Source organism: Ovis aries, chromosome 11 (genome assembly GCF_016772045.2).
Source record: "Ovis aries strain OAR_USU_Benz2616 breed Rambouillet chromosome 11, ARS-UI_Ramb_v3.0, whole genome shotgun sequence".
In the NCBI taxonomy this organism is placed as follows: Eukaryota; Metazoa; Chordata; class Mammalia; order Artiodactyla; family Bovidae; genus Ovis; species Ovis aries.
Genome location: NC_056064.1, coordinates 48,435,708 through 48,458,815, shown reverse-complemented (window position 1 = coordinate 48,458,815; position 23,108 = coordinate 48,435,708). Strand labels below are relative to the sequence as shown.

The following is a 23,108-nucleotide window of genomic DNA, read 5'->3' as shown; positions in this document are numbered from 1 at the left end:
TTAAGATTATCCAAAAATGGGTAGGAAAATATCTTTGGGGGATTTTCAAGTAAATCTCAACTTGAGAGGAATATAGCCTCTTTCTTGTAGTTTTCTGTATTAGTTTAGTGTAAACTAATACACACTTGCCAGTCAGTTGCCCTGTTTTGAATGAACTGTGATTTGCTTATTTACAGCTTCAATCGAATAGACATTCCGCCCTATGAAAGCTATGAAAAGTTATATGAAAAGCTGCTAACAGCCATCGAAGAAACGTGTGGATTTGCTGTGGAATGACAATTTCAAGGATTTACCCAGGACTCTATTTATAGCCTGAGGGACAGACAGCCTCCTTTCAGCAGAATTTCAAGGAATGCTGAAATACAGGAAAATGCCCCCCCCCCCCCTTTAAAAAATTTTAGGACACTGTGAGGGGAAAGGACAATTTTGAAATTCCTTTTCAAGGAAAAAAAGAGGTCTTTATGCTTTGCCATGAGGCCACATTCAGCTGCTATTTAAAATTAATATCTTGAACCTAAAGAATGCTGACTTTTCCTACATTTCCAGAGTTAGGCAGTATTCTACACTTAAAGACTACTACTATTTTTATAAAAGGTAATCTATTCAAATCACTTCACAGATTTCAAGTCTATCAAACATCAAGACAACTTCAGCAGTCGGTACAAGTCACATTTCATTTTGAATACATGATTTTGAACAGCTCCTGTACTTGCTCTTTGTAAAAAATAAAATAAAATAAAATTATTTTGAATTATTCTACCTTTGTAAACAATTGGCTACAAAAGAATCTTTAAAAAAAATTAAGCCATTTACACATTTAATTGCATTTTTCTATAGCAAAGCATTATATTTTAGAAGCATTATATGTTTCAACCTAGCCTAAGTGAGTCTTTTTTATATTTTTCAAGCACGAATTCTCTGGAATACAGCTATATAATTTTGGTTGTCAAGTTCCTAATGCAACCATTTAGTCTGAACTTAGTAGCTTACTTGCTACAATAAAATGATGCATTCAGGGGCTCCCTGTTCTTTAAGAGACTTTAAAACAGAAACCTTAATTTTTTATCTTGAATGAGTATGATCAGGTATTTTGGATTTACGTTGCATCTTAAGTGGAAATACTGCATTTTTATAGCTACTCAGATCACACGGATGAGATGGGATTTTCATTCTGTTACTGGGTCAGCTTATCTTTGATATATATATATACTATGTCTGTAAACCAAAGTCTCCTATGACAAGTGCACCTAATTCATATTATATTTTAATTATGGTAAGTTTCTATCAAGTAAACCATCCTGAATCTCCGTTTAGCTGCTCGTATCTTAATCAGTTAAAATTATGAAAAAGGAAAAACTCTGCTCGAAAGATTATTTAGCAAAGCTTAGGAAACTCTTTTACCTAACAAAATGAAGTGGGGGTGGTGGGGCAGGAGATGTGATTACTAAAAACAAAAACCAAAAAGTGATTCTAACTCTCTCATATACATTAAGTCTGAAGAGTAATTTTGGAGGTAATGGAATCTCGGTTCCCTTGGTGTTGAAGATCAGCATTTGATTTTGAAACATCCAGATTCAGCTTTGAAGGTGTGTGGCATGTTGCATGATCCAGAAGGCAACCAGAATTCTGGACTGAGAGCTTGGAAAAATCTGAAGTCATGAGTGGTTCTTTAAATTCAGCCGTCAGAAATCTGCACTATTCTTTTTATTTTTTACATTGATGTGAAATCAAGCATAGCAAATTTTGATGAGACAGCTTTGTTTAAATTTTGCAGCTTAATTATCAAGTGAATCAGCCCTTTGTGTACTTTCATTTGATGGATTGGTTTCAGCCTGTGTTCTCGGAGCCAAGGGCTTCCTCAGAGGTGCCTCGGAAGTCATGGTTAGAGAGGAGGGACAAAGAGAGGGCGAAGAAAGGCCGAGTTGGTATTTGAGCAGAGGCCTTGAACTTCCCACCCCCTTTACCCAGAACAGCTCTGATTTTTCTTTTATATATATACATATATATATATATAGGAATTTCACATAAGGTTTCAGAGACTAGGAGGGGTCGGGGGATGGGTAGAATACAAGAGGTGGAAAACTTGCTGCTTAAAAAAAAGTTGAGAACTACTCCTGGAGCTTCTCTGTGTTTATTTCATTCAGCCACATTCGACAGCCACATGCAAGCTGGTTTAGTCGTAACGGTGTAGTGGCGATGTGCTTATGCCGAACTGTTTCTTCCCACTCTGTTTTCTTACTGCATTCTTAGCTGTACCGGAGAACATCTTGAAATACCCTGTTTGATTATCAGTAGTTTTCAGCTTTCACAATAATACCTTATTGGTCGCAGGTCCATCTCTGTTTCATATTAAAGCACTAGCGCAGTGTAATTGTGCCTATTATCATCTTTCAGTAAAAGTAAGTGCATGATGAACACTTGAGAGAAATTATAACTGACAGATGAATAATGAAATGCTACTCTCAAAATAATGTACAAAATAGAGCAGGCAGATACCATCGCTTTTTGAGTGCCTTTTTAACTTTATAATGACTTAACAGAGCTTTAAAAGAAAGAAACTCCCCTCCCTTAGAGTCTGTGGTGTCACCAACTTAATTTATAGACATGGTTTAGATTTCGTTTTCAAAGTCATGTTACCTGATTAGTTCTAAACAGGTGCTGAGCAAACAAAAGCCCCTAACGAATCACTGAACCTTGGACTTGCACCTCATGTTTAATGTGAATATTTATTTCCACATGTCCCTCTTAGCTGGGTTTTTTCTAATCCTTCCTCTAGCTGTGTTATTTCAGACACGTGATGTCGTGTTTCCATACAATGCCTTTGCATCGTGAATGCTTAATTGTGAACAGTGGTTGCTTTGTAGCGCTCTTACGCAGTACAGAGGAGAGTTTGTTTCAGAGGGCCTCACTTGGTGTAAAGTTTTTAAACAGTGCTGTGTATAGTGTACATTTTGTTTTTGCACATAGTTTGTTGCCCCGAATGGGTTTTATTTTTAACCAAGTCTTTTATTTTTTCTTTGTAATTACAGTCCAGAGCACAAGTTTCCCTTCTTTTAAATACAGTGTAATTTGCTTTGTTTTATAACACTAAGTTGGCTTGAACTTCCGGTGCATTGAGCTGGCTGCATTGATGGGAGTTACGAGATTGTTCCAGACGTCTTGACAGTTTGATAGAGCAGCTCCTCCAGCTTGTCTTTAGGCTGCAGCACAGCCAATGGCTGCCATTTGTGGTATTTAATGTACTTACGTTAGAATGATGGTTGTACCAAATGCTGAGTTGTTCTGTTTCTAGATGTAATTAGTTCACTTATTGTAATATTCTTCTTCTCTCAAACTGACTTTAAAAACAAAGTTTTATCATTTTCATTGTATGTGTATTTATTACAGAGTGTTTTAGCTTTGATATTCTTTGTATTTTCACTCAGTTGTTACATGAGCTTTATCAATAACATCTGTATAAATGGTTTTAAAAATTAACTATGTATGTGTCCGTGCCGAAGTTGAGCAATAAATGAATGCTGTGTGCACTGTCACAGCATCAAAGTTTTTAAAGAATATTGAGTTTATATTGAATTGTTTTTAAGAACTCTGGCTCTATCAAGAGTGACTACTTACAGACCATAAAATGTGAAGTTTAAGAAGATTTGTGAGCCTTCCTGAGCTGCTGATGTTGTCACGCGGTAGAGCCTGAGGGCTCGGGACCCCTTGTGCCAGGTCTGGCAGGGAAGCTGCTCGTTTTCTCCTGCGGTGGCACAGCCTTGGTGGTCAGTGTGGCCTGTAACAGCTTGCCAGGCTCTGGAGGGCAGGGCTACGACTGGGGCCTCATTTGCTTCCTTGGTGTTGGGCAGTAAAATCCTCGAAAAGCAGCAATCAGTTACATTTTCCCAAGGAGCCATGGCTTTAAGGGTCATAATTCAGTTTTGTAAATGTAGTGAACGGAAGTCTGATCTACCTGCCTGCATGGGTGGACAGAGAACTGGGTGTTCTTTCATCCACAATAGTCTGTGTAAGGCTCTCCTCAGCATAGGCCACACACACAGGCGTGTCTTGGCGGGGCAAGGGGGTGGTGGTGCAGTGGAAGCAGTCCTGTATTAAAAGTCCCCAGAAAAAAAAAAAATAGCAAAAGTTACCAGAGTGGGCATGGGGTCCATCTTTACATCCTTTTGAATGTATCTTTTTTGCTTTGCCTCACATTGCCAGTTTACTTGTTAGGATCTAAAATTAGTAGTAGTATCATCTATGAATTACCTGAAAGTTTGAGTAATACGTGACGTTTTTCTGCCGTGTGGTGACCTTTTCATTATAATGAAGGTTAACTGCAGCACCACCCACTGCATTTATCTGTACTTGATATCCCAAATGCTTTCGGTAGGATATGCACAGAGGAATGGAGCAGACATAATCACACAGAAAAAGGCTCATGATGATATTCTTAGCAAACTAGACAAATTAGATTTTAAAGTTACATTCCATTAAAAGGTATGGCTCGTTCTTTGTGCATTCAGCAAGCACCTGTCGTGTTCCTACCACGTGTCCAGCTCTGCACCAGCTTTAGGGACACAGCTTTGGATGGTGTTTTAAAAAAAAAAACACGGAACTTCCAAACTGGTGTTTCTAGTGTATGTCTCCGAAGCTACAGTGCAAACCGAGGTCCTCAGAACTCAAGTGTGTGTGCAGCAAATCAGTCAGTCATGATGGGAACACAAGATTAATGACCTCACCTCCGCAAGGCTTCAAATCCCTTTTGGTTTTTAAAAGCTGGTACTGTTCCCCCACTCCCTTTCCCCATGACATCTCAGGTTCTAGCATACCTTTTCTGGATATTTGGGCTGGGATTTATCTAGGTTATCAAAATAGTCTGAGCTGTAGTCTCTTTAAGAGTGTTTTATAAGCAAAGGAAGTGGAGAGACAACTCTAGCACCCTGAGGGGTGGGTAAGAGACCCGTCCAGGGTTTTTCTCCTGCTGATCTAAGTCTTCTCTCAGCCCAGAGAGTTAAGATGGAGAGCACATCACACTCAAACCTTGAGACCACTCACTTTTCCCAGAGACGGTGACAGTGGAGAACTCTCAAGACAGGAGGACAAAGTTCTGCTTTTTAATTCAGGTACAGTTGACACATATATCCATTTCAGGTGTACATGATTTGATACCTGTCTGTATTGTGAAATGGTCAGTCTTAAGATCCATCACCACAGTCGCAAATTTTTTTTTCCTTGTAATGAGAATTTTTAAGATCCCTGTTAGCAGCCTTCCAATATGCAATACATTATACTAACTGTAGTCACCATGCTGTGCTTATATCCCTATGCCCTATTTTATAAGTGAAAGTTGCTCAGTCGTGTCTGATTCTTTGCGACCTCATGGGCTACAGTCTGTGAAATCCTCCAGGCCCCAGTACTGGAGTGGGTAGCCATTCACTTCTCCAGGGGATCTTCCCAACCGAGGGATCGAACCCAGGTCTCCTGCAGTGCAGGTGGCTTCTTTACCAGCTGAGCCACAAGGGAAGCCCTTATAACTGAAAGCTTATACCTTTTGGCCACCCTTCACCCGTTTTTTCCATTCCCCATTTCTGACAACTAGCAGTTTGTATCTACGAGCTCGGTTTTGAAGGGTGAGAAGGGTTTGTTTTAAATTACACACATAAGTGAGATCAGATATTTGTCTCCTATTTTACTTAGCATAATACCCTCAAGGTTAATGATGTTGTGAATGACAGGATTTCCTTTTTTAAGCTGAATGTTATTTCAGTGTGTATATATGTACATTTTCTCTATCCATTCATCCATCGATGGACACGTAGGTTATTTCTGTATTTTGGCTTATTGCTTCAGTTGAATGTGGGGGTGCGGATAATCTTTTCCAGTCAGTGTTTTCATTTTCTTCAGATAAATAACCAGAAGTGAAGTTGCTGAGTAATATGGTAGTTCTGTTTTTAATTTCTTGAGGAACCTCCATAGTGGCTGCACCAGTTTACATGCCCACCAACACTGTACCAAGTTTCCTTTTTCTGTGCATAGTCACCAAAACTTACTTTTTGGCAGCAAAGAGTTATTAGATGATATCTCACTGTGGTTTTGACTTGCATTTCCTTGATCAGTGATGTTGAGCACCTTTTCATGACCTGTTGACCCTCAGTATCTTTGGGAAAAAATTATCTATTCAATTCCTCTGCCTATTTTATAACCAGATTGTTTGCTCCTGAGCTGTGTAAGTGCTTTATGTACTCTGGATATTAACTCATCATCAGATGTCTGATTTGCAAATATTTTCCCCCATTCAGTGGTTGCCTTTTCATTTTGTTGATGGTTTTCTTTGCTGTGCAAGACTTCTTGGTTTTAGTCTCACTTGTGCTTCTGGTGTCAAATCCAAAAAAGGAAAAAAATCACTGCCAAGACTGACGTCAGTGAGTTCACTGCCTTTTTCTTCCAGTTTCATGATTCCAGGTCTTACAAGTCTTAATCCATTCTGAGTTAACTACTTGTGTGTAGTTAAGACAGTAGTCTAGCATTCTTTTGCATGTGGCTGTTCAGTTTTCCCAACATTATTTATTGAAGAGAATATCCTTTCCCCATTGTATATTCTTGGCTCACTTGTTACTGAATTAATTGATTTTATATGGTGGCGGTGGTTTAGTTGCTAAGTTGTGTCTGACTCTTGCAACCCCATGGACTGTAGCTCGCCAGGCTCCTGGGTCCATGGGATTGTTTGGGGCTAATTCTGTCCCATTAATTTATGTACCTTTATGCCAGTACCATATTGTTTTGAGTACTGCAGCTTTGTAATATAGTGTGATGTCAGGAAGCATGATGCCGCCAGCTTGTTCTTCAGGGGGCAGAGTTTTAAAGGCAGTTCAAATTTAGTGTATTTTTTCAGCTAAGAAGAAACTGGCCATGGTCCATCAAATTCTAGGTTAGAGTTTGAATCGTTTGAAATTCCATTCAGCGCGTTTTCAGCATGTCTGGATTTAATCGAATAGATCACTCTATAAGCTGCAGCTTAAACCCCAATTTTGGAATTCCTTCTGTTTATGCCATTTCTCTTAACGACAGTTGTCTTCTGTCTGCCCTGCCTATCTCCTTCTCCTGTTGCAGACACTCCTGTTTTCAATGTGATACCTCTTTCCATCGTGAATGAATTTCCCCTACACCCTTAGTTCCTTCGCTAACGGCTCTATTCTCCTGCCTTACTTGGACAAAGGTTTTCTTTTCCTTTCTACATTTTATAAGAGAGGCAGCTAATTCTCCAGTGTCCCACATGATACAGTAATGCATATACACAGCTAAACATACATAGTTATTAAAAAAAAAATTCTCATTACCAGCTTAAAAAAAATCTGAAGTAACAGATTTTAACTGCACTTGTAATCATTTCACAATAGGTACATTTATCAAATTAATATATGAAACTGTATAAACTTAAGGTATTGTATAAATTTAAGATATATATCAATTATATCTCATTAAAAGAGGAGGGACTCTTCATCACCTGTTTCCCCAAACCCTAGTCTTACTTTCCAGAAGCTACTACTCCTAAACCTTCCGTCAGCTCTTGTGGTATTTCCACATTTCCAGATGATGTGGTTAATAGTGAGTGCTCTTCGTTACTTTTAGACAGTCTGATTTGGGGGGCGGAGAGTGGAGTAGAAGGATATTTAAAGATTTAGTTCTCACACAAACCACCTCATCCTGTAACACCTCCTCCCCCACCCCCACCCCATACAGTTAGAGTTCTAAGTCACTTTTCCAATGTGTGATCATAAGCTTTCCCTGGTTGGTTCTGGGCAAACTGGTTTCACATATAATCACAGGTACTTGGATAGCAAGAGCTTCCACTGAGTAAAGTTACCACTTCATGAATTTGCATTCTACTTTTAAAAAATGCACTGGCATCATCCCTTTCCTGGTAAATTCCCTCACCTGTTCTTTTTTGTTATTCCCAGTTACGTAGTTTGGCAAAGAGCTAGCTGAATTAACTTAAGAGTCCTCAAGCATTAAAAGGAAAAAAGAAAAAACAAGCATAGTGATGCCTTTATAACAAATTCGAGTAGTGTATTACGCAAAGTTAGTTTAATAATCTGAGTCACACCTGGGGACTGTTCTTCCAGACCTCGGTGGTTAAGTTGCTAAGGTGTTTTTGACCCTTGAAACCACCTATGAATGAGTACGTGTAGCCCGCTAGGTTTCTCTGTCCATGGGAATCCCCAGGCAAGAATACTGCACAGGTTGCCGTTTCCTTCTCCAGGGGATCTTGCTGATCCAGGGATCGAACCCAGGTCTTCTGCACTGCAGACAGTCTCCTGCTTTGCAGGTGGCTGTTTCACTGACTGAGCCAGAGGCCACCCTCCACCTACGCTGTATTGACCACACTGCATTATACCCGCTCATACCACAGCTTTTTAAAGATCTGCTCATTTTACTTAAGAATATAGCATGTGCATCTAGCTAGACGGTATTTTTCTCTACCAGTTTTAGACCTTATGTTCTAGCTCTTGTGCATTTCCCGCATTCTGTCCATTCACCGGCACTGACTGTCACAATGTATGCACTGCAGCTATCTGCATGTCTCTTCTAATGATGCTCTAAATTTGGCTATGCAGGGAACTCCTGCCTGCCTAGAGGCCCACACTGTCAGCTGCTATTCCAAAAGGGCAGCACGTGGGACCAGAGCATTGCGTTCAGCTGCTCTTCTCCCCAAGGTAAGCAGACCCCGCCCTATCACGCCAGCTGGCCTCCCTGGGTCTCTGTCCCTGTCCACATACTCCCCTCTCCATATGCCCTAATGGGCGCCCCTCTTCTCCCTTCCAATCCTCCTCTGGTGCCCTCTGCCATTCGCTGGCTTTGATTAGCAAAGTTCCCATTTCCTCAACTGCTCTGAAGTCTCCCCGCACCTCCTGGCTTTTACTGAAGCCCTCCTATTCAGGAAGGACATCACCCTGAGCGAGTTTTTCCTTCTTCCTCCTCTGCTCTCACCGGAAAGAGGGGTGGTGTACTCCTTTCCACCTGCCATCACGAGTGCTCTTTTGAGCACAGATGGACGATCTTACACCTGTTACCCCTCCCAAATGACAGAGGCCATAGTGCGTAATTCTCGTCTTCCAGCCTCCACATGACAAAGTTACACAGACTTAACCATCATATTTTCAGGGTTTAACCCTAAGGAACCTCTAATGACAAGCCCACACTTTAGCTCTTTTCTGAATTAGAGATCTTTTCTTTTGGTCCTCAAGTGCTATTTTTGTTCACCTAAAGCAATAGGCTTCAGGAGCTTGCTGCTCAATTGAGGCTTGTTAATTGCTTTCATGCACCTCTTATAAAGTTTTAGGTCAAATTCAAAGCAGTAAACTTTAAAAAAAAAAACAGGATTTATTTTAAAAGTTATTTCATAAAGAGTACTAGTCATTCAGAAATGATTCTTCTGGTTTAGATTGTTTTACTGGCTCAGTTCTAGCTCTGCCCTGGTAAGTCCACACTGAGCAAGTCTGGCATCATAGGAAGGGGTTTTTACTGTACTGAAACGAAGCCAAATGAAGCCGACATTTGAAGCGCTCGGCTTCCAATTCCCGGAAAAAAGCATCGTCGTCGTTCTGCGTTATCATGTACTGCAGTTGTTGAATTTCCTTCTCCATCTTAGATCTCAGCTCTCTCTTCACCTTACATAACATCTAAAAGAGAATTCATGTCACTTGCTGGTCACAACCCCGATCCCGGCCCTCATCTATTTTTATTCCCTCTCTACTTTCCTGCTCATTAAGCTTCTGCAGTAATTTTAATAATTGAGCAGCAGCTCTCACAGAGATTGGAACAGGTAAAGTTAAAATCACAGAATACAGGTTTTGAATCGTTAATAGACCTTATTAGTATCCTCTCCACTTCTACTTCTTAAAAATGTAAATTAATGATTTCTATCTTGTTAATTATTACCTGGGCCTGTGATTTCTCTCTGGCTTTGAGCTCTTGACGTTCCTGTGATATGGCTTCTGCCAGCAATGAAAACTGTTTACAGGGAAGAAAAAAACCAAACCTTGTATTTGTAGTCCAAATATAACAATTATGTTCACAGGCTTAAAATCTTTAATGAAAATCAGCAGTACAGACTCTATACTGGGGTCAAGCACTAGCTAATTCAATCTTAAATTAGTCAGTCAGTCAGTCTAACCTGTGTATGACAAGTTCTGAATTAACAGAGACTCATGACCCCAGGTGGTCAAGACCAAGCACATCAGAACGTACACTAGCAGCGGTGGACCCACCTGGTCTTTATAGTAGTTCTCCATTGAGTCCAGTTCATTCTGGTGCTGTCTCTTTTGTTCGTCTCGCTTTTCTTTGGCATAGTTTCTTAGGTCTCGTAACCTTTGCTTTTGAATCTGTAAACCTTCTTCAAACAGTTTCTTAAATATCTGTTAATTATTTAAGTCAGAAAAAGTTATGTGGAGTTTTCATGGAGGAATAAAATTTTGCCCAACTAGAGGTATGCATACTGACTGTATTTCACCAAGTTTTTTGGGGGGAAATATTAGCAAGTAATACTTTAATACTCTACTATATGGATATCACATTTTGCTAATTCACCAACTGATGGACACTGGTAGTGTTTCCTCTTTTTGTCTGTTATAAATAGGGCTGTTACAGTATGAACATCTGTGTATAGTTACCTGGGGTGAAGGTGCTGGATCATGTTTAACCTTTTGAGGAGCTGTCAGACTGTATTCCAAAGTGGTTGCCCTGTTATAACCCCACCAGCCCTGCGTCTGTGTTCCAACTTCTACATCCTTGCCAATACTTTATTTTAGCCACCTTTATGGGTGAGAGTTTATGTCACTGTTGCTCTGATTTGTATTCCTTCAATGATTAATGCTGTTCAGCATCTTTTCCTGTATTCCAAAGGTTCTTTGCTGCAGCCATGTATATGGGAAAATAACCCTAGAGCAGAGGTAAATGCTGCATGTCCCCTTGTGCGTAGCTGAGGGCCGCGTTGTTATTATCTAACTAGGCTACAGATAAACAACTGTTCAAAGGGTTTGGATATGCCCACTTGTCCTCCACTGATTAGTAAGAATTCTTGACCAAAGTACAGCCGTGCATTCATTAGTCGGTGGTATTACTTCAGTGTGAAGTTATTAAACCCCTCAAAGCCTTAGTAAGGATCCTCTAGAAATGAGGATACTAGTATGACTCCCTTCAGAGTATTCAGTCCCATGAAGTAGAATTACCGTAATGTTTTACTCTAGAGATGAAATTTATTGCTAGTTTGAAATCACAAGCTTGATAAGGATGAAATAGCAAGTGTCCTGTGGAAAGATCTCACAGCATACCTATCCATTATTTTCCTGATTTTGAGTAGAATCGAAGGTCATATAATCACACCTTAAGTTCCTGTCTCTTAGAACATGTTCCCAGCCCCCTAAAGCAGTCATCCTGGAAAAATACTGACACACAGGAGGTCAGAGGGAATTAAGACCTCACATTAAGATAAGCGCAGTGGAGAAATTCAGATAACCAACAGGCACATGAAAAAATGCTCCACCTCTCTAATTATTAGAGAAATGCAAATCAAAACTACAATGAAGTATCACTTCACACCAGCCAGAATGGCCATGATTAAAAAGTCTACAAATGCCGGGGAGGGCGTGGAGAAAAGGGAATCCTCCAACACTGCCGGTGGGAACAGAAGCTGGTGAAGCCACTATGGAAAACAATATGGAGGTTCCTCAGAAAACTAAGAATAGGATTTCCATATAATCCAGCACTCCTGCTCCTGGGCATGTATCTGTAGAAACCTATAATGTGAAAAGATACATGCACCCTAATGTTCACAGCAGCACTATTCACCATAGCCAAGACACAGAAACAACTTAAACGTCCATCAGCAGATGAATGGGTGGATACAGAAGATGTGGGACATATATGCAATGGAACATTACTCAGTCATAAAAAGAACAAAATAATGCCATTCGCAGCAACATGGATGCAACTCGAGATTATCTTACTAAGTGAGTCAAACAGACAAATACCATACATATCACTTATACGTGGAATCTAAAATATGACAAGTGAACCTGTCTACTGAGGGGGAGGGAGGCAGAGGCTCAGCTGGGGTTAGCAGGCGTCAACTTTCATATGGAGAATGGAGAAACAAGGTCCCACTGTATAGGATATTTGTCAATACCCTTTCACAAACCATAAAGGAAAAGAATGTATGTATAACTGAGTCATTGCTATAAAGCAGTAATTAACACAACTATACTTCAACTGCAAATCAACTATACTCTGATTTTAAAAATAGTAGTAGAGACTGAGAATAGACTGGGATGCACTATGGCAGTAATAAAATGAGGTGTGAACAAGTCTGAACTCTAGCCAGCATTCCAGACTTGCATTCAAATTAGGACAAGCGTCACAATGAGGGTGGTTCAAAAAGGTAACAGACAAAATTTATCTTTTTAATTGGATTGGACAGAAAAGCCATAGTTACCATTTCTTCCCGGCTCCTCATTCTCATCATTTTTGAACGCAACTGAACTCTATAATCATCATAATATTTTCGGGCACGAACAATCTGCTGTCGATTTTCTTTTATCTTTGATTGGGTCAATTTCTGCCTATGAATTCGGTCTTTGAAGTCTTGCTACGGGAAAGGAAAAAGAGGTAAGGACAAGAGGAAGACAGACTCCGAGGTTCTCATCAGCCCTGCTCCCCATCACGATGTCTTCAGGCAGCAAGCTGGCTGCGGAGGGCCTGTGGTCTGCTGGCTGCGCAGAGCGTGGCCCCCGGAAGCCTGCCAGCCTCTGTTGGTAGGTTCGTCATCGGAGTCAGAAGAGCTGCCCCACAGCCCAGTGGTTAAGATTCTGTGCTCCCACTGCAGGGGGCATGGGCTCCACCCCTGGTAGGGGCAGTAAGAGCCTGCCTGCCATTGTGTAGCCAAAAAAGCGGAAAAAGAAGAGCTATCTCCACTGAGCCCCTCTCAAACAAGAATCTCATCTCCCTGTTCCTCCAGGAGGTCACCTAAGTAATACCCACATGCCCACTTAAAAGGAGTAGAAAACTGGCACTCTCAAAAGATGCAAAACTAAGGAAATCAGGTGATAACTTAGCAAAGTAGTGAGGATGAAATGAAGTCATGAAGGAAAAGCCTTCAGACTACCTGTCCAGACACGCGTGTTCTTCTCCCCAGCACCAGAGTCCCACATGCAATTCCTGATGCTTCCCCTTCCTTCTTACGAACTGTTGAGAGTTTCAGTTCTCGCTGCCTGTCTACTGGAGAAGGAAATGGCACCCCACTTCAGTACTCTTGCCTTGAGAATCCCCATGGACAGAGGAGCCTGGCAGGCTACAGTCCATGGGGTCGCGAAGAGTCGGACACAACTGAGCGACTTCACTTTGACTTTTCACTTTCATGCACTGGAGAAGGAAATGGCACCCCACTCCAGTGTTCTTGCCTAGAAAATCCCAGGGACGGGAGCCTGGTGAGCTGCCATCTATGGGGTTGCAGAGTCGGACACGACTGAAGCGACTTAGCAGCAGCTTGTCTCTATACTCAGTCTCTTCCTCTGGCTTATTACTGTCTTTGATCTCTGTCCTCTCCCTTCATGATACTTAAGAGGATAACATTATCTAGTATACGATTGTTAGCCCAAATTATAATGGAGGCATAAATAACCTCAACTTTCTATTTGGGACCTGAGAAAGAAGGGAGAGGACAAAAAGAACACTTGAGTTAACCACCTGGTACCCTGAAGGGGCTCATAGGTAGAGACAGACCTGGATTAAAATCTAACCTTGCCCTTGCTGATTATGGCAAGACTGAGGGCAAGTTAACATTTCAAAACTTCAGTTTTTTCATTTCACAGAAAACATCTCTTTTGTGTTACTATAGAGACACTGTATAGGGAGGGAAGTTCAGGAGGAAGATTCAAGATAGAGGGGACATATGTATACCTATAGCTAATTCATGCTGATATTTGGCAGAAAAGAGCAAAATTCTGTCAAGCAATTACCCTCCAATTAAAAAATAAATTAGAAAAAATAAAACTGTGTTTATGAAGTACCTAGTACCTTACCCTCACGTCAATGTTGGTTAAAGACCTAAATGCTTCCACAGGCAAATGCTGGAAGTATGAGTCAGTAGGGATATTGCCTGGCTAGTACAAATAAAAGTAATTAATATAATTCACAAATTCAAAGATATAATACCCAGTTTGCTCTTGACATACCAGTCTCTTGTTATGTTCATATTCTTTCTTGATAAGCGCAGTAAGGAGGTCATGCCTTCTCAAGGCTTCTTCTATCTTTAAGTGGGATGGAAGAGAAGGAGGTTAATAACTCTATTCACTGGACTATCAAGGATAAGCTCTGCCTCTTTTTGCCCTGTATTTCTGTGCTTAACTGACAGCATCTTACTTCGTCCTGGAGTTTCCTCTTTGACTGACTTTCTCTGTGTGCGTCTTTTTTGAGTTGCTCAACCTGTGCGATTTGCTGCCTCCACATTTTGCTTAGTGCTTGGCCAGAAACATAGAGAAATGGAAACTGCTCCAGCATCAGGGGCAGGAGACTGTGTTCATTCACTTTCACTGCAAGGTAAAAAAAAAATTTTAATCTGAGAAACTTACTGACAGCTTTTAAGAAGAAATCTCATTCAACCTTCAGTCAAAGCTTATCTACGTGATATGGCTCTGAGCCTGAAAAGAACAAGTCTAAAAGTATGTTATTACTTTTGCATTCCTTTTCTGATTGGGACAAGCCAACTACTAGTAAGGCTGAAAATAAGCTCAACATTTCTGACCGAGGACATGCTGGTCTTGTGAAGTCCATCCTAACTGCTCAGCTGATTCAGTGCCTGGGGTGGATGCTGTGTGTGTGGTCAAACAGACTCTCCAACCCTCCCAGGAGGGAAAATCTGTGTCTAATAGGATGTAGTTAAAGGTCAGTGGTCTTTGAAAATGCACCTCGGTGCCAACTGTCAATATGCAGGAGCTGGATAGGCCCTCTGCTTGCTTTGGAGCATCCCTTTGGTTCTACCAACTTCCCAGAAACAAAGAAAAGGCAGCCAGCACTTAGTGAACAGAGAGAACTGAAGCTGGAGCAGCAGGTCAGCCAGTGCACTCCTTTGTGCCAATGTACTGGCATATACTTATAGAGTTTTAAAGAAATGGCTCATTTAAGAGTTTTATCTCTCTTTATAGAAATTTAGCATACGGCAGAGGCAGAAGAGGGCAGTTTGTCCAGCTCACTGGTAGATGTTAGTTTTCAGTGCTGTGTCCTTGGCAGGCAGCACACACTTTCAAAGGATGCCAGTTTTCCATAAAGTACAATTTTGTGGTTCTTACTTGGAACTGCTTTATTTGGCTTTGGCAAGGCACCTCTTGGACTTGGAGTTGTGGTTTTTCTAGAGTAAATCTTCCAGGGCTGACTTCGTTTTGGAGTTCCTTTATGAACAGCTTCTCTGTATATTTTTTCCTTAGACATAAAACAATAGAATGAGAAGTCCAATAGCTCTTTCATATATCATCTTAAATATTACATATCAGCAAAAATAGTCAACGTAATTCCCAACCAAACTACCTTACTCAGACTCTAAGGTAAATACCTCTTTAGTTTCTGGCAGCCCATGGAGTTTGAAAAAGCATTGAATCTTATTCAGGTTTCATAGTTGCCATAGTCCTACCTGCTAAATACGACAACCGGCAATGTTCTGAGTGCTTGCTTCTTTGACAGGTTTTTCCATGTGGATTACAAAAGTTCTAAACCAATGTTTAGTTATAACCATACTGTATTCTATATCCTGGTTTGTGAACATTTTAGCATAAGTATTTTCTTCCATGCTTTCATTTAGCTTCTGTAACTATTCCTTTGAAAGGCAATGAAAACTTATGCTTTGGGTTTGTTCCAACCAAGCTTAGAACTGGGATTTTCTGTCTTCTCTTACTCTCCCCTCTTTAACTTGTCAGCCCAGACTGTCTTTAAAGCCTTGGTGAACTGATAAAACAACAGAAGCCCTTAAAACTGATGGAAGTTTCAGGCAGGCAGGAAAAAACACTAGAGTTTCTGGTACCACAGTTTAGCAGCTTGGTTACCCTATGAATAAAAGAAAATCCACATCCATGAAATGAAATTCTGCTTAAGAGGCTAATGATTAAGGTTTTGTTGATTCTTTTTTCCTTTCAAAAAGATCATCTCTGTACTTTTCCACTGATCTGATCAAATGGCATTTATTAACAGTAGAGACTTTTACCCACTGTTTCCTCCTCGTCATTTATTCCTAGAGGTCCAATATTCTCTTGAACTTTATTTCTTCTTAGTTCCTTTTCAAATGCCTCAGTTATTGCCTACAGGGGAAAAGGCCATATGATATTATAGTTATTTAAAACATACAAATGAAAACGAAGAAAAAAAATCTACCTAAGACTGCCATTTGAATCACTTTTTTTAAAGTTCCTTTCAGGCTACTGATGAATAAACATATATTATTTAACAGATACCTAACTGAGACATAAAACTTTACCTCATGTTATTTTTTTGTTCCCACAGTTTATAATGATTTTGATACACCCTTGGATGGAAGTTACATGTTGAATTACATCCTGAGTTAGTTTTCACCATTATAAAACATACTATAGCAAACAACTTAAATGTTCTAAATTTATGCTACATTTCAAAATCACTATTCCACAGCAGAAAGTCTTCCTCAGTAATCATACATTCTCCTGTTGAACCCTAACCATCTTTCATTCCTGTCTCGGGCATTTTCATCCTATCTGTAACTCAAATGGTCTGTCACAGTTAATCCACCTCAAGTTCTCTTTATTTCTAAACCTCTCTCTGAAAATATCAGTCTACACTGATACACCGTCTTAATCCACTGAGCACTGGGCTATATAAGGTTAGCTTTGTTAGAGTTTCAGGAGCACGAGTTTTATAGTGGGGGACATAAAAGCCAGGTCACATGATTTTGTCATCCACTCAGCTCAAGCATCTTAAATGCATTTTATGCCTTTAATCAACAGCATGTTCACTGTAGCATCTGGCTGAGGGTAAATAATGGTAATACCTGCTGCCTAGTAACAGTCAAGAGATGGGATATACCTGTGCTTGAAATCGGCGGATATCTGTTTCTTTGGGTTTTCGCTGCCTTTTTCTCTCCATCTGGAATTGTTTGTTTTTGTTAACTGGAGATGGAGAGAGTGAATGAGATCTGGAGGGTGCCTTTCTATGCATGGCAAGTCCTGCAACACAAAAGAGACACATACCGTGAGTTTCTGAGCGCCAAAAATGTTAAGCTGGCACCAAATAGTTGATTTTTACCAAATCCAAAGAGACTGTGAATGTGCTAAATGTGCTCTCCTCTAAGTGATTTCTATTTGTATGTTTAATATACCAAGCAAACAGACAGATGCACATAAATATGTGCTCAAAATGTTTCAAAGAAGTACTAAGTTTCTATATTCACTTTTGGGTTGAAAATGGAGCAACATGTGGAATGCCTGCTGCACACAAAGGCCTATACTTAGTATTCTTGGTGGTAGAGAGAGGGAAAAAAAAAATTTAAACCATCCTAGCAGTGTGTCTGCTAACCTTTTACCTATGTAGGTCCTGAGGAGGGGGATGTAAGTGTGTATGTATGTATATGTGTGTGTGTATACACACACACACACACACACACACCCCTTACCCTTATAAAGCAGCACCTTATATACAGAAGTTATTTAGCCTTTTTAAGCAGTCCTGTTCTTCCCTACTTAGTGATCCAGCCCCCATATTCCACACTGCCTGTGAGATCTAACAAATTACTTCCCTCCACAAACTTTTTTATGTCCCATTGTTTATAGATACATTTAGAAATCTGCTAGTTGTGAAGAGGGGGACTCTGTGCCTTTTTGGAAAAGTAAATAATTCAATACAGCTCTGACATCAAGGAAATTTGAAAGGTTTGATAACTTTCTAAATAAATTTTTCCAGAGAAGTAAAGTGTCCTTGAGCTTTTGTCTCTTTACTCTCTTGATTTAAATCTCTCAAGTTAAGTAAAACTAACTTGCACAATCTATTTTAAATGGTGTTTTAATAACGTTTTTACTATGTCCACAATGTATTCTTTAGAAATTGAAGATCCAATAAACCAAACATTTTAACTTACAATATGTTTTCAAAATGGTATAACATGCACATTACAGGGTGAGGGTTCCTAGAGACCACCTAAGCCAAATCTCAGGGAAGAGAGGAAATAATCAAGACAAGGAAAAAGTATTCTTAAGGTTAAAAAAAAAACAACTGAAAAGTAAGTTCTGGATGAGAAATGGACTGTTTCTAGAGAAACAAGGGATGACCAAAGTAGATAAAAATGAATGCAAAACATGCAGAATTTCAGTTGCTGGAAAATGGGATAGTTATCTGAACAAGCAGTAGGAAGCATCTGCAAGGACGTGGCAAGGCGGAAACTGTCATGCATTGCTCATATAAGTACAAATGTGTGCGATCGCTTTGGAGGGGAATTTGGCAATGATAAAGTGTAAACCCCTGATCTACCAATTCTGGAAGATGTGGATCCTAGAGAAACTTTTGCACATATTACAAGTTGTTCATTGCAGAACTGTTTGTAGTTATGAAATCTGGAAGCAAAAAAAAACCCCACATACACATAAACAAAAATACACACTCATATAAATGAGATACACTGTACGAAATCAGTGAACAGTGTCACTCAGTCATGTCCGACTCTTCATGACCCTATAGACTGTAGCCCGCCAGGATCCTCCGTCCGTGGAATTCTCCATGCAAGAATGCTGGAGTAGATAGCCCTTCTCTCCTCCAGGGGATCTTCCCAACCCAGGGACTGAACCCACGTCTCCCACATTGCAGGCAAGATTCTTTACTGTCTGAGCCACTAGGGAAGCCCTGAGAATACTGGAGTGGGTAGCCATTCCCTTCTCCAGGGGATCTTCCCAACCTAGGGATCGAGCCTAGGTCTCTCCTGGATTGCAGGCAGATTCTTTACCGTCTTAGTCACCAAGGAAGCATGAACTTGGTTACACAGTAGTTATAATGAGTGAACCAGAAGTACGAACAGATTTTTAAAACAATGTTAACAGGAAAAAAAAAAGTTGCAGAATAATATATATAGTATCTATGTAAATTTTAAAAATAGCATATTTAGACAGGTAACACAATGCTGTTAAAGAAAAAAGAGGTGAAATGGGAATTTGCTATATGACTCAGGGAACTTAAACTGGGGCTCTGTAAAAACCTAGAGGGGTGGGATACGGAGGGAGGTGGGAGGGAAGTTCAAGAGGGAGGAGACATATGTATATCTATGGCTGATTCATCAACATTCATGACGTTTGGCAGAAACCAACATAATACTATAAAGCAATTTATCCTTCAATTAAAACATTAAAAAAAAATTTTTTTTTTTTTTAAGTAAAAAGACAAGGGTGAGAGGGTTCCAGTTCAAGATGTTAATATACAGGCTCCTGAATTCATCTCCTCCAGAGACACTAACATATACTACATATGGAATAATTTCCTCTGAAAAGAATCTAGACACTAGATGAGTGACCCAAATGACAAAAAACCCACATCAAAAAGGGTTAGGGCACACCCTCAACTACCAGGAGCCATTAAGAATGAAGAGAGTGGCTTGGACACCCACAAAGATTTGAGAACCAACCAGGAGCTAGGGATGGGCTGAATGCTAAGAGTCCTCTCCTGTCCAAGACTACTCCTTCAGGACTGAGAGAGTGGCTGTTTTACATACTGCTCAGAAACCAACACAAAGTCAGGAAAATGAAGAAACAGTAGAATATGTTCCAAACAAAAGAACAAGATAAAATTCAAACCGATCTAGATGAAACGCATACAGGCTTTACCTGGCCTTGGCTTCTTCGGTCCGTACTCCACAATGCCATCACTGTGCTGAGACAGGGTCTCGTCATTTCCACTTCCCACCTCTTCATTTCCAATATTCTCTTCGGAGCCAGTCTTTTCTTTCATTCGGTCACCCAGGGCACTTTTTAACATCTATCAAGAAAATTCTTTTTAACCTCTGTTAGTGATTTCAGCAGAATGCAAGTTGGAAGGATTAGACAGATAAAACCGTTTAAAAGCTTTCTCTGATAATTAGGCACAGGTTCAGGCACAAGTTTTCAGACGCTTATGCAGAGTTTCTAAAGGATATATATCAGTGCCACAGGCTATCAGTTCCAATAACCTTAAGAGTAAGTCACACAGGGACTTAATATATTTATTCAATGATATCTCCAAACTACAGTATTTTTTGAAAATCAGAGCTCATCCAATTTTATATCAAAATGTCTTTAGTGACAAAGAGAAACAATACATATGCATCTAAATATATATGGTTTAATGCAATCATTTGTTATTTAATCAGAATTTGATAAAATTTGGATGAATATGTACCAAATCTGGTTATATCATAAAAGGCTAGGAGATAATTTCTCAGCCTATGTCCCATCTGCTTGACTTACAGAAGATTTTCACAGTAACTAAGATAAAATTAACTTTCTAGTTCATTAAGCTTAGCTCTCATCTTAACTGGAAAATCACTTACATGCTCACCAACTATGACAATCTCAATACAGGTAAGACAAAAAAAATTAGACTTGCCGAGTCTAGTTCAGAGAGGCGCTGAGATAGCTTCTCTGATACTGCACGTAATTCTTGTTCTGTTAACCTTTTTCCTGCCCTCTGGGAGAAAGGTGAATCCCAGGATGAGACTGCAGCTCTGTTTTCATATCTGTAATAAAAGGTGATATGACATTTAAATAGACAAGTGTACATTACTTAGTTCAGAACAACTGTAGTACATGCTTTGTCAAATGTTTCATACTGGCCTTCACAGCTAAATCTGGAGAGTACACCCTTAACTCTTCACATCCCTTTGCGAACAAACTGTAAACACTGAAGCCTGCAGTGCTGTTACCTTCTTTCTCTGGGAAGTTTCCTTGTCCTAGGGCCTCGGTCCCGAGCTGGATACATTTCCTGTTTGCTATCTTTAGACAACTTGGAAGTTAACGAAACTCTATTGTCTGGTTCCTATTAAAAACAAAGGAGAATTGATTTGAAAAAGACATAGGGAAGACATAAAAAACAACATATTGTGTGTGATGGGAAGGGAGGACCTGTGATAGAAAGCTAGGTCCCTTTATTCTCCATGTTTTGCCTTTTTAAAAAACCCATTTGTCAAAACACTCTACTGATCACCAATGCCAAAGGAATGGAGCAATGTCTGTAAACTTGTCCTCAAAGAAAAAGCATGGCTCAGGATGTCATTCAAATACAAAGGCAAGTGAAGTGGTCTCAAATATGAAAATTTACAGAGGTTATGGCTACACCTGAACAGTGAAAAATGATCAAATCAGAAGTGTAAAGTATTAAAATCATTTTCTTTCATATGATGAAGTCAACAGAAACAGTTCAAACCAAATAAGCAAAATCTCTAAAATATGAATATAAATTCAACATTTTAAACAAGGTATATCTTAACTTTGGAGGGAATCTTATGGAAAATATTTCTTGTGGTTAAGAAACATTTGATGTTTAATTAGCTCTTTAATTTCACTTATCTTTTTCTTCTATTAAAGTAAAATTAAATGTAATGCCTTTAAGTAAAAACTATATTATAATCACATTTAAAAGAAACCTTTTTAAAATTGAAGTTAGTGTCCTTCTCAAGAACTGGTTCAAAATGATTATTTCCATTTAACTGCCACTCAGTAAAGAAAAAGATAAAAAAAAGATAAAAGATAAAAAGATAAAAAAAGTTGTTGGTGATAACCAACAACTCAGAAGCCCTTCCACCACCCCTGCAAGCCCCCTCAAAGTAACCACTAACCTATGATCCCTTTCTCTCTTTATCCATTCACCCTCTGATCTAAACTGATGCTCAGAATGTTTAGAATGACGGTCACCTAATGCTAATTTACTTTTTTGGTATTGTTTTAATTTTTAATAATGACAGTGTATCATTTTTTAAATACATCTACCCTTGGCATATACCTGAGTGCTCTTGTTGCTGGGAAAATAGGAACATGATGACTGTATAAAGGAGGCTTTTATTTTCAAAGAAAAGAGTAGAAGCAAACAGGCCAGAATGTTAATAGCAGTTCATGCTGGATTAATAGGAATATGGCTGAAAGATTATTTTTTATACTTTCTGTTAAATAATTTCAATTATTAAATTAGATACATACAATATGGGTTCTGAAGCTAGAATGCCTGAATTCTAATCCTAATTCTACAACTGCTGTGTGACCTCAGACAAGTTCTTAAACCCTGTATTTCAGTTTCCCCATAAGAAATAAAAATAGTATCTACTTCAGAGCTGTGTTGTAAGAAGTAATTTATCCAATATTTGTGAAGTATGCAGAACTGTGCCTAACACAAAATGAGCACTCAGTATGTGTTGGCTCATCCTATTTCCCCTTTCACAGTCATCCTGCCCCTGTCTCCCAGGCGAAGAATACGCAGGTGTGTGCAGAGGTGAACTCTAAGAACTACAGTGCTCTCTGGTCAGTGCAGTATTCCTGACTACTATTCTAGCAGAGAGCTTTTAAATAAATCTGTAGGCTTTGGTCCAGCTGAAAGCAAGCTTTTCTACTTACCGTAGAAAATGCCGTGCCTTCTCCGGTAGAATTCATGGTAGGGGAGCAGTGACTGGAACGCAAGTATTCTCTTCCTATGGGGCAGGGAGCTCGGGGTTCTGAAGGGTGGTAAGGGGGATGTAAAGGAACAGCTGACCGGATAGGCTCCCCTAACTTCCTAGCACTTGGGATCATATCCACAGAAGAAATTCCTGCTAGTTGGACAAATCAAAGTGGACATTAAGACATAAATCATTTCACATATACATATACCCTATACAAACAAGTGCACACACACACTACTTAGAAATATATTTTAAACCTGATTTTAAGAAAAGTACACCGAAAAGACAACAGAAATAGGGACTCATTCTCAATGAACAAGTAGGGACCTAATTAAATCAGGAAGAATATAATTTTAATATTATTATAATAGTTTCCTAAAAAGTTATTTAAAAATGATGAAAAATTACTAAAAACCTAAATGGCTTGAATAGCTATATAAATTATGGTTCATCT

The 23,108-nt window shown here is 39.5% G+C and overlaps 2 protein-coding genes across 4 annotated transcripts in view; one reads left to right on the top strand and one right to left on the bottom strand.

Moving 5' to 3' along the window:
- The window catches only part of SMURF2 (SMAD specific E3 ubiquitin protein ligase 2), a 117,627-nt gene extending 114,072 nt beyond the window's left edge, over positions 1-3,555 (top strand). Inside the window, exon 19 of the mRNA XM_027974335.2 lies at positions 177-3,555. Coding sequence (XP_027830136.1) covers positions 177-276 — 100 coding nt within the window. The 3' untranslated portion in view covers positions 277-3,555. The remainder of the gene's footprint in view (positions 1-176) is intronic.
- Positions 3,556-9,343: 5,788 nt separating this feature from the next.
- Positions 9,344-23,108, bottom strand: part of CEP95 (centrosomal protein 95) — a 36,570-nt gene continuing 22,805 nt past the window's right edge. For 2 of the 3 annotated variants that reach the window (XM_015098877.4, XM_027974333.3), the window contains 13 exons: positions 22,611-22,804; positions 20,930-21,042; positions 20,614-20,743; positions 19,857-20,007; positions 17,080-17,219; positions 16,233-16,322; positions 15,324-15,453; positions 14,398-14,567; positions 14,211-14,285; positions 12,473-12,625; positions 10,251-10,397; positions 9,922-9,993; positions 9,344-9,662 (listed from right to left, as the gene is read on the bottom strand). In XM_015098877.4, the coding sequence (XP_014954363.2) occupies positions 9,486-9,662; positions 9,922-9,993; positions 10,251-10,397; positions 12,473-12,625; positions 14,211-14,285; positions 14,398-14,567; positions 15,324-15,453; positions 16,233-16,322; positions 17,080-17,219; positions 19,857-20,007; positions 20,614-20,743; positions 20,930-21,042; positions 22,611-22,804 (1,742 nt within the window). In that variant the 3' untranslated portion in view covers positions 9,344-9,485. The remainder of the gene's footprint in view (positions 9,663-9,921; positions 9,994-10,250; positions 10,398-12,472; positions 12,626-14,210; positions 14,286-14,397; positions 14,568-15,323; positions 15,454-16,232; positions 16,323-17,079; positions 17,220-19,856; positions 20,008-20,613; positions 20,744-20,929; positions 21,043-22,610; positions 22,805-23,108) is intronic. The other variant, XM_015098878.4, reaches the window with a different exon arrangement.